This window comes from Rattus norvegicus, chromosome 10 (assembly GCF_036323735.1).
Source record: "Rattus norvegicus strain BN/NHsdMcwi chromosome 10, GRCr8, whole genome shotgun sequence".
NCBI lineage: Eukaryota > Metazoa > Chordata > Mammalia > Rodentia > Muridae > Rattus > Rattus norvegicus.
The window spans coordinates 100,196,965-100,206,471 of NC_086028.1; the positions used below are offsets into that span (position 1 = coordinate 100,196,965).

General features: G+C 50.7%; 1 protein-coding gene across 3 annotated transcripts; it reads left to right on the forward strand.

Moving 5' to 3' along the window:
- Positions 1–3,449: 3,449 nt before the first annotated feature.
- Rpl38 (ribosomal protein L38) lies at positions 3,450–7,106 on the forward strand. 3 transcript variants are annotated; one of them, XM_008768393.3, is made up of 5 exons: positions 3,450–3,508; positions 3,666–3,699; positions 3,792–3,852; positions 6,668–6,790; positions 7,040–7,106. In XM_008768393.3, the coding sequence occupies exons 2-5, from the start codon at positions 3,697–3,699 to the stop codon at positions 7,063–7,065; spliced, it is 213 nt and encodes a 70-aa protein (XP_008766615.1). In that variant the 5' UTR covers positions 3,450–3,508; positions 3,666–3,696; the 3' UTR covers positions 7,066–7,106. The 3 variants fall into 3 exon arrangements, with proteins under 3 accessions (XP_008766615.1, NP_001071060.1, XP_038942796.1); NM_001077592.1 differs by having other exon boundaries at positions 3,471–3,490; XM_039086868.2 differs by having other exon boundaries at positions 3,491–3,567.
- Positions 7,107–9,507: the final 2,401 nt, after the last annotated feature.

Genomic DNA, 9,507 nt, shown 5'->3' on the forward strand with positions numbered 1-9,507 from the left:
TGACAGGTAATGTGGACCCCATTCTGGCCAGAGGAGAGCCCTCTTCTCCTGCAGGAACCCCCTTTAGTGGCTCCCATCACGTGCATGTTTGAGAGTCACGGGGAAGCTGCAGTATAGATGTCACACGAGGGACCAGTGTCAGCCACTTCTTGTCTTGGTCTGCGTCTCAGATCCTAACGCTGAGGTTCTGCCAGGAGCCTGAGACACCCTCCCTCTGCACACCACGCTTTGCCCTGCACTGTCCTTTGTTTACTCGTTGTTATCTGTTCCCCCTTGGGGGAGCTGGAGAAGACCTTGGTCCTTGAACAAATGTGCCTTCGGGTTTTTACTATGCATCTGCGCTCTCCTAAATCACACAAATCAAGAGGGCCAACATCTGTCTCCCCGGGGCGGCTGCCAGTGGGAATTATGTTCATCTTCTTACCCACATCACCACCTGACTGGTGCAGCAGTAAGGAGCAGAGGCGCCAGTTATCACTTACACATGTACTGTGTGCACCTACTATGTGCTAGGGAGTGCTTAGAGTACCTGACCTGAATCTCTCTGCTTTTAACTCCCCGTGTGTGCTTTCCTCTCCCTGTCCCTTCTACTGAGCGCTTTCCAATGTCACATCCAGTTTGAGAAGCCAGCATTAAGCACCTACTGTATACACGAGTGTCAAATCCACGAGCTGCCTCCAGAAAGTTGTCCTTGTCCTTGCCCTCAAACAAAGTCAGTACAACCACACGGAGAGTTTAGCCTTGCCAGGGACGAAGGATGTAGCCAGTCGGTAGAGTGTTTGCCCAGCGTGCAGAAGTCCTGGGTCCAGTCTCATCAGCAACAGGCACAGTGACTCACGTCTGTAATGCCAACACTCAGGAGCAGGAGGTTCGGAAGCTCAAGGAGGTCCGGAAGCTCAAGGAGGTCACCCTCTGCTACACAGGGAGGCCAGCCTGGGCTACAAGATATCCCCCCCCCCATAAAAAAAGTCTGGGTGTGGTGATCCACTACTTTAGTCCTAGCACTTGGGAGTCATCAGATCTCTTTGAGTTCAAGGTCAACCTGGTCTACACAGTGAGTTCCGGGATAGCGAGTTCAACGCGGGGGAGACTCTGTCTTTAAAAACACAGAGTTAACCCCCCGCCCCCATTGCCACACAGCCTATACAGATCTCGTCTCTCTGTGTCCTTCTCTGTCCCCTTTCTGCCTCCATTCCTTCTCCAGTCCCCGTTTCCAGGTCCCAGACAAAACTTCCTTTCATTCCGTGCCCGCTAAGGCACCCCCTCCCACCGCATCAAAGGTGCTTTATCAGAGGGGACCAGGGAGGAGCATCGGACCTGAAGGTCTGCCCCCAAGTAGAACATGGAATGGGCTATGAAGGGACGTCGTAATAAAGAAGTTCCCGCAGACCACAAGCACCAGCAAGTTAAGAGGCTCTCGGTTTGGCCAAAGGAGCAGTTACTTGAGGAGGAGGGAGGCAAAAAAGACCGGAAAGGCATCTGCCCTGGAGAGAAGGCCAGCAGCAAAGTCGAGCAGGGAACTATGGGAATGTCCCGGGTCAGGACAGAACAGCCGATTCTCAGATCGTATCTGGCGCCCCCCCCCCCCGCACCCCCTCCCGACATCTCACGCTAAGCTTCTCCAGCGATTACTGATAAATTCTATCTCCACCGGTAAAAATGAGCCAATTCAAGCCAGATTAAAACAGGTTTATTGGGAGAACTGCTCTCGGGCTAATGAGTTCACTGGTCCCAAGGAATGAGACCGGAGAAGAGGGGGAATAAGCAGAAGCAGAGAGAACATAGAGACCAAAATGTCTGGATTATACAGCAAAGAGCCCGAGGGCGGGGTGGGGATGTGGACAGCTCATCACATGGGTTGGTATAGATGTCTGCCAGGTAGGGACCAAGGGATGCTAGGAAAAGCTGGAGGCCAGGTCTGCTTTGGACTATAAAATGCGCGCCTCTGCTGCTTGCTCCGGGGTCTGAAACCCAACAGAAACCAGCAGACAGGTTTTCAGTTGCGGAAACACAGCTCTGTTCTTGAAAAGGACTCCTGCACAATTAGTTTTTCTGCCCTGTTTCACCGGGAGGCAGGAGCTCCAACGAAGGAACCTTCATCCAAAGGGAGGGGGGAGGAGAGGGAGAGGTGAATTTCAACACCTCCCGGCCAAGCGCTCATCCTCCTCTGGGGGGCCGCACCACAGTAATAAGTACAAGGCAATTACATTCTGTTGTGAGTTATTAAATTGGGGGGGGGGAGAGAAACATAATAAAATGGAGACATTTGTAGAGCTGTTGAAATAAAATAACAGTGGATAAAAATAAAATCAGTAACTAAAGTTTCCTGGAGACTACGCTCCAAGGCGTTATAAAGACTAACAAGGTGCTAAGGAAGTTAGGGCCGGGTGTGAAGGCAGCTGAGAGGGACCCAGTGGGCAAACAGAACCAACGCTGCCTTCCCAAAGCATTTCCTTACATGTCTAAAGAAGCGATCTGTGCTGAATGGGTGTTGGGGGGGCTACGTTCTTTTTTTTTTTAATGTATTTATTTACTATATATAAGTACACTGTAGCTGTTCTCAGACACACCAGAAGAGGGCATCAGATCCCATTACAGATGGTTGTGAGCCACCATGTGGTTGCTGGGATTTGAACTCAGGACCTCTGGAAGAGCAGTCAGTGCTCTTAACCACCTAGCCATCTCTCCAGCCTAGGAGGCTCAATTCTTGAGCTCGAGAATGGGTCTTAAGAAGCCAACACAGTGGGGTTGGGGATTTAGCTCAGTGGTAGAGCGCTTGGCTAGCAAGCGCAAGGCCCTGGGTTAGGTCCCCAGCTCCGAAAAAAAAAAAAGAAAGAAAAAGCCAACACAGGAGCCACTTCTGATTACCTAGGCAGTTGCAGAAATTCTGCCCTGCCTGATCAAGTGCGGCACACAACTGTCTCTTTGGAATATCTTCATTTCTGCTGGGCCTGTTACAAACATGAAGATAAGTGACCCCTGTCTCAAAAAAAAAAAAAAAAAAAAAAGCGAATCATTTCTGGATCTGAAGATATAGGCTGCTCCTCCAGAACACTTGGGTTCGGATCCCTGGCACCTACGAGGCAGCTCACAACTGTTTGTTATTACAGTTCCCAGAGATCCGATGCCCTCTTCTGGCCTCCATGGGCATTGCATACATGCGAGGCACAGATATACACGCAAACTAAATACACACGAAATAAAAATAAAATGTAAAAATAAATTAATAGGTGACAGAAAGAGGGGATAACAGGGGTGGCGAGAGGATAAGAAGGGAGGCGATGGGTGATGCTAGCAGCCTTACTAATACTTTAAGAAGTTGCACTACTAGTCTGAACCAGAAGAGGGCAGGGCTGATGAAATTGAAATTATGAACGCATAAATGGTTTTGGCCCTTTCCCGACACCGTACTCAATTTCCTCCGTTGGGCGGGTTTAACTGCCCGGAAGCGGAAGCTTCGTTCTTTTTCCGTTGTTCGGTGCTCGCTCCTGTGAGTTTTTCTGGGCAGGTGGGGAAGGGAGTTAAATCCGAGGCAATCCGTAGCCGGGTTGGGTTTGGGGAGCACGGGTCTGTAGGGAGCGTGTGAGGGAGGAGGAAGGGGTGCGGCGGGGTCGATCGGGGAAGCAGGATCGCGGCCGTTTAACTCGGAGGCTTGTTCCCCACAGGTGCTGACGCCAGAGCCGAGCGCCCGTCGCCATGGTGAGTCCGGGACCAGGGACCGGGACGGGCTTGATCGCCTCAAGGTCGCTTTATGTCCCCCGAACTCATTCTCTGTTTCCCCTGTGTTGCAGCCTCGGAAAATTGAGGAAATCAAGGACTTTCTACTCACAGCCCGGCGGAAGGATGCCAAATGTGAGTGTGCGCTTCCAGTAGGCTCGGGACGAGCCCGTGGGACGGGCCGAGGGAGGGATTGGGCGCCTCTGAAAAGCAGTTTCTTTCCGGTGTTGCGGTGGGGTTCCCGAACGGGATCGCTTGAAAGCATGGCATCCAGCGTGTCACAAACACTAAGGTCTGCAGCTGCCAGTTGTGCACACCCTGATCATTAAGTACCTTGCCGGCCCTCACGTGGTAGAGGCCGGAGATCTCTGAGTTAGAAGCCCTCTTGGACTGCATAGGGAGACCCTGTCTTCAAATAATTAAAAAAAGAGGAAGTGTCGTTTACCTGTAATCTCCAGCTTCCAAATAAAGGGTAACGAGACGAAAACAGACCCAGCATGCTGGCCCATGCTTGCTTAGTCGTAGGCTAAGGCAGGAGGATGGAGCATCCAGCACCAGCCTTGGCCTACATAGCAAGACGCTTCTAGACGCGCTGGGTTCGTTCCCACTCTGCATGAGCTGGAATTGAGAGCCAGGCCTGGTGCACAGAGTAGGTAATCCCCGAATTCGCTAGGCAGAGACAAAGGGATGGGGAAATGACGAGGTTCTCCTTGGCTACACTGTGTCAAAAATAGACGATTAAAAGAAGCAGGTTCAAAGACGTTTGTCGGCCCCTGCTGTTTTTGTGTTGTTCCTTCATACACAAGGAGGGAATTGTCCTCTCCTATTTAAAGGATGTTTGGAAGGATGTGTGTAGTGAGAGACCTTGGGTGACGTTATCTTCACATGGGAGCAAAAAAGTCTGTTTTTCTGCTATGTGAGATAGCCCCGTGTGCCTTCCTTTTCCTCTCAGATCCGTCTTTATGAGCACCAGATAATGAGCGGAAGTAGGCCCTGCTGGGCTGTCTTGTTAGGTGGACAGGAAGAGCCTTTGGATGGACCGCAAGGACCTTAGGTGTGCCCTGTCACGTCAGGCAAGCTGTTGCCTCTGATCTGGTGCTGTGTGGGCCGGCCGCCACCAGCCAGGAGGATGTCTCCTGCTGATGGGCTCAGCAGGGTCTGTGTTCTGGCACTGCCTTCCCAGCTCTGTCAGGGGCCACAGGTCTTTCTTCCTGTTTGACTTGGAGAATGTGAAGCTAGAGGTGGTACCTCCGGATTGGTGAGGTCAACCGAGCCGATCCATCAAATTCCTCAAGTAGCTAAAAAAAGGAATCAAGCATATTTGTTGGGAGAGGTGCCTTTGTTTTTAGAAACAGGCTATATGGACCCTGAGTGACTTTGGCACTTACTTTGTAGCCTAGGCTGACCTCCGATCTAGAGCAGGGAGTCTCCTCTCTCAGCCTCCCAAATGTTCAGTTGGTATTCCTGGCCACCATTTCTGACTTGTTTTCCTCCTTGTGTTTTTGTTTATACTGTGTGTGTACATGTGGGGCCAGAGGGCATCTTGAGGGAGTTGGTTTTCCTATGGGCAGGTCTCAGGAACCAAACTCTGGTCCTTGGGTTTGGCAGCAAGTGCCTTTAGCCACTCAGCTATCACACTGGCTTCTCGTTGACCTTGAATTGCCTCTGACTCCCAAGTGCTGGTATTGCAAACGTGTCGGGATGCCCTGGACGGTGTCTCTACTGTGTTGGTAGGCTGCTTACACATGTTCTGTCAGCCCGACTCGGCATTTATTTCATCATATTGGCTATTTCCTCGGAGGCGGAATTGCTGTATCTCGTTATGCGTGGCTGCACTTAGAGTAATGCTTGGGACTGGGATGTGAGGGCCCCTACCTAGCACTTAAGGCTCCGGGGGTCATTTCCCAGCACTGGCGTAACTGGACATGGTAAGGCACCACTTTAACCCCAGGGCTTTTGGTTGGAGGCAGAAGGATCCGGAGAATTCGAGGCCCTCCACCACAGTGAGTTCGGGATCTGCTTGGATACATGAGACCCTGTCTCAGACATCAATGACCTCCAGAGGCTGGAGATAATGTTTGACTCAATGTTCAGGGGTGCAGTGGCTGCTGGGCAGCATGGGGTGGATGCTGTGGCCATGTCTGCATTTGGTAAGATAGGAGCCAGACTGAGCCCTGGTGCTTCCTGTGAAGTGCCCTGTCCCAGGAGTAACCACTGGCAGAGAGTTGAGAGAACAGGTGTGCGGCGATCTTGTGCTGTTCTGTGAGGTTAAGGCAGAATGCGTGTCTCTGGTTAGGTGCTTGAGTCTGAAGCATTAGGCACTTGACTGCTTTCTAACCATGAGTGGAGTTAAGAGCCCTTACAGCTAGTGTGGAGTTTGGTTCCCGGCATCCTTCGGCTCTCAAATGTGCCTATAGCACTGGCAGCCTCTTCTGGACTCCAGGCAACCCACACTCACGTGTCTGTGCCCATACACAGGCATGAGTTTACCCAAAATTTAAAAATATTACTAATAACCAGGTTCCACAAAAATGTAGGAGGAGCTTCCCCGAACACTGAGTGGAGCGTCTGACAGGAGCTCTGTGCTTCCGGTGTCCTTGTGGGTAGAGAATTGGTTGCCAAAAGTGGAAGGCTGGAAAGTTATTAATCCCAGCAGATAACTCATTTCCTTCCTGTATAAGCTGTCCCTTTAAAAAAGTTATCACAGGTCGTTCTAGAATGTTCTGTGGTGCAGTGTTTAGTGTACTAAGTGCAGATTTTGTGTGCATGTGTAAATTAATTGAGTACAACCGGGAAAGTGGCTTTCCTGCATTTGAAAATTCAGCATTTGAAAGCAGAGGGAAGTGGGGTGGGGGGTGGCTGAAAGTTTCAGCCACTTAAGAGTATAAGGTGTGTGACCTCTTTGTGGTTCTGCACTGGTTCTCATCCTGGATTGTGGTTTCCTTGGCAGCTGTCAAGATCAAGAAAAACAAGGATAATGTAAAGTTCAAGGTCCGCTGTAGCAGGTACCTCTACACCCTGGTTATCACAGACAAGGAGAAGGCGGAGAAGCTGAAGCAGTCCCTGCCCCCAGGTGAGTAACCCTGAGGCAGTAGTGGGGTGAGCAGGATTGGGAGAGCCACTTTAAGGTGTTTCCTGTGGCTGTGATTCTCGGTTCTGTCTGATCCCAGAAATGGCTTCCTTGGTCCCAGACAGAGTATAGTCCATTTAATTCTCAAAAGAGCCTGCTCTGATAATCCTGACTTTGCAGAGGGAGGGGCGGGGAAATGCAGGGGGTAGCTCCAAAGGGAATTGTGTCAACCATCCATCTTTCTTTCCCCAGGTTTGGCAGTGAAGGAGCTGAAATGAACAGGACCTCTGCATGTGACTATTAAAAACCCTGAAAAGTCTTTCTGTGTCCTCAGTCTTTGCGGGGCGTGGTATTGCTTTGAGATGGTGCTGCCTTCTGCGTCCCAGACCTTGAACTGGGATCTCAGTGGGTGAATCACCTTCCTTGTCGCCTAAGTCTGGGAAGGCATTTAGAAGAGCCTTCTCTTCATGGAGGGACGCTGACATATACTCCCAAGGCTTGGAAGTGGGCCTTGGGGTGGGCTGCATTCTGATACAAATGGGGGGGGTGCTTCTAAGCTGCAGGGTGAGCCATGCATCCTTGGATGTGAGAGGAAGAAGTTCCTACTGTAAGACTTGGGAAAGGGAAGTCAAGAAACATGGGCTTCTGGGGTGACTGCAGAAAGGATGGTTTCTGTGGGGGTTCACTTACTGTGGACCGCTGGGAGTGGGGAGGGGCGGGGGTCTAATGCCTCTGGGCACTGCATCGTGCATGGTGCACATGCATGCAAGCAGACAACAGGGTTTTGGAGGTAATTTTTAAGAAATAGGACAGGCAAAGTCAACAAAGCCACTGGGGCTGCCACCAGGTGGCGCTCTACTACAGTAAATAAGCCCCATGATTAAAGAGGGGTTGTTTATTGAGATAGAAATTCGTGTATCCCAGGGCTGACTTTCAATCCCATCCTCCTGCCTCCACCTCCTGAGTACTGGGACCACAGGCGTGCAGCGACTGGGGAGTCTAATGCTTATAGAAAGTAGTACAACAGGCTGTGTTAAATGCTTAAACAAGCGGGTTCTAACCGGGGCTTGCTGGAAGAGATCATTTTTGCATATGCTGCAAGCTTTTTGGGGAGACAATGGGTTTTGTTTACCCCCGGAAAGGGTGGGATGGAAGCTTGGTTGCTTAGGATTCCCAAGGAAGACAGTTCACAGTTTTGGGGGTTTTTTTGTCACAAATACATTTCTCAGAGGCTCACCCTGGCTCCTAGGAGACTGACAGAGTTTGGCCTTGTGGTCTGCTGAAGGCACTTTTTCATGCAGCACCTCCTACCCTGGCAAGCCTGAGTCACTTAGGGTGCGCTTCTGCGGTCCAGGCTGCTCCAGAGACTGAATAATGTCTTTGTGCCTTCAGGTGATGGGGATTCACCACTGCTGAGGGCCCAGCTAGCGTCAGTCAGCCGTGGGGAGCACTAAGTTCTGCAGTAGTGGACTCCTGGTTGGCCTCCCCCCTTTGCGTTAGAATGCCGTGGCACTGAGCTCTCCCTCAGGGTGACCTATTATGTTATTTGTTTGAGACAGGGTAGACCAGGCTGCCCTTGAGCTCAGAAATCTGCTAAGATAGGTGTAAGGATGTTTTTCCTTCCCAGTCCTGCTCCCCGGTTGATGACCAAGACTAAACTTGTTTTTATTAAATGCCTAGGCCATAAACTTCGGCTCATTCCCTGACTAGCTCTTATTTAACCGTTGAAACTATGCCGTATCTACCACTTGCCTTGTTAACCTCTCCTTCAATCCCGACCCATTTCTTCCTTGTCTCCTCAGTGTCTCTGAGTACATCTTGCTCATTTGTGTCCAACTCCTCCCTTTTATGTCTTACTGTCTCCCAGAATCCTCACTTCCTGCCAGTGTCCCACCTCCTTTTTCCCTGCCTCAGGTCATTGGCCATCAGCTTTTTTATTGACATTCTCTCTACAGATAGGTTTTCTTTTGCTGCCCTTGCCGTATTGCCTGGGCTGCCTTAAGCTTGTGACCCTCTGCCTCTGCTTCCTTAGTGCTACACTTGCACACTCCCAGAGACACATCGCTACACCAGCTGTCTTTCTCTGTAATTTACCTGCAGGGTTAGTACACTCGTGATCTCAGCACCTGGGCGACTAGCAGGATCGCCACAAGCTCCAGGACAGCCTGGGCTACATAGTTCTAGGAAACCAGGACTATGTAGCAAGACCCTGTCTTACTGGAAAAAACTCATCCTTCTGGGTATAGGCCTATAAATCTTAGTTGTGTAAGGGCTGTTCAAATCCACAGAACATTTAAATCCACTTAAAAGCCCCTCCCCAACCCTGGCCACTAGAGGCAGTCACAGTTTTCTCCTGCCCTTGCCCTGCAGCTGCTGGGTTTTCCTGACGATTCCCTTTCTCCCCTGATCCTATAAGATTCCCATCTACCACTCAGAATCCTCTGGAGACATCAGCATAACTGTGTTCCTTGTGGAGGCGCCCCCAGACTACTCTCCCTTCTTGAACCAATACAGAACTGAAGCACTGGACGTGTTATCACAGAGGTTTAAAACCTTCCCTCCCTACTAAACAACTGTAAGGTCAGGAGATTTGGGCTTTACTCATCACTAAGTGTCCTCAGGTAGGGAGATTCCTAGACAAGGCTGAACTAGCAAGACATCTGTGTGAGAACAAGGGGCGGGATTTGAGCCTCAGCTGTCCAGTTCGGATGTGGTAGCAG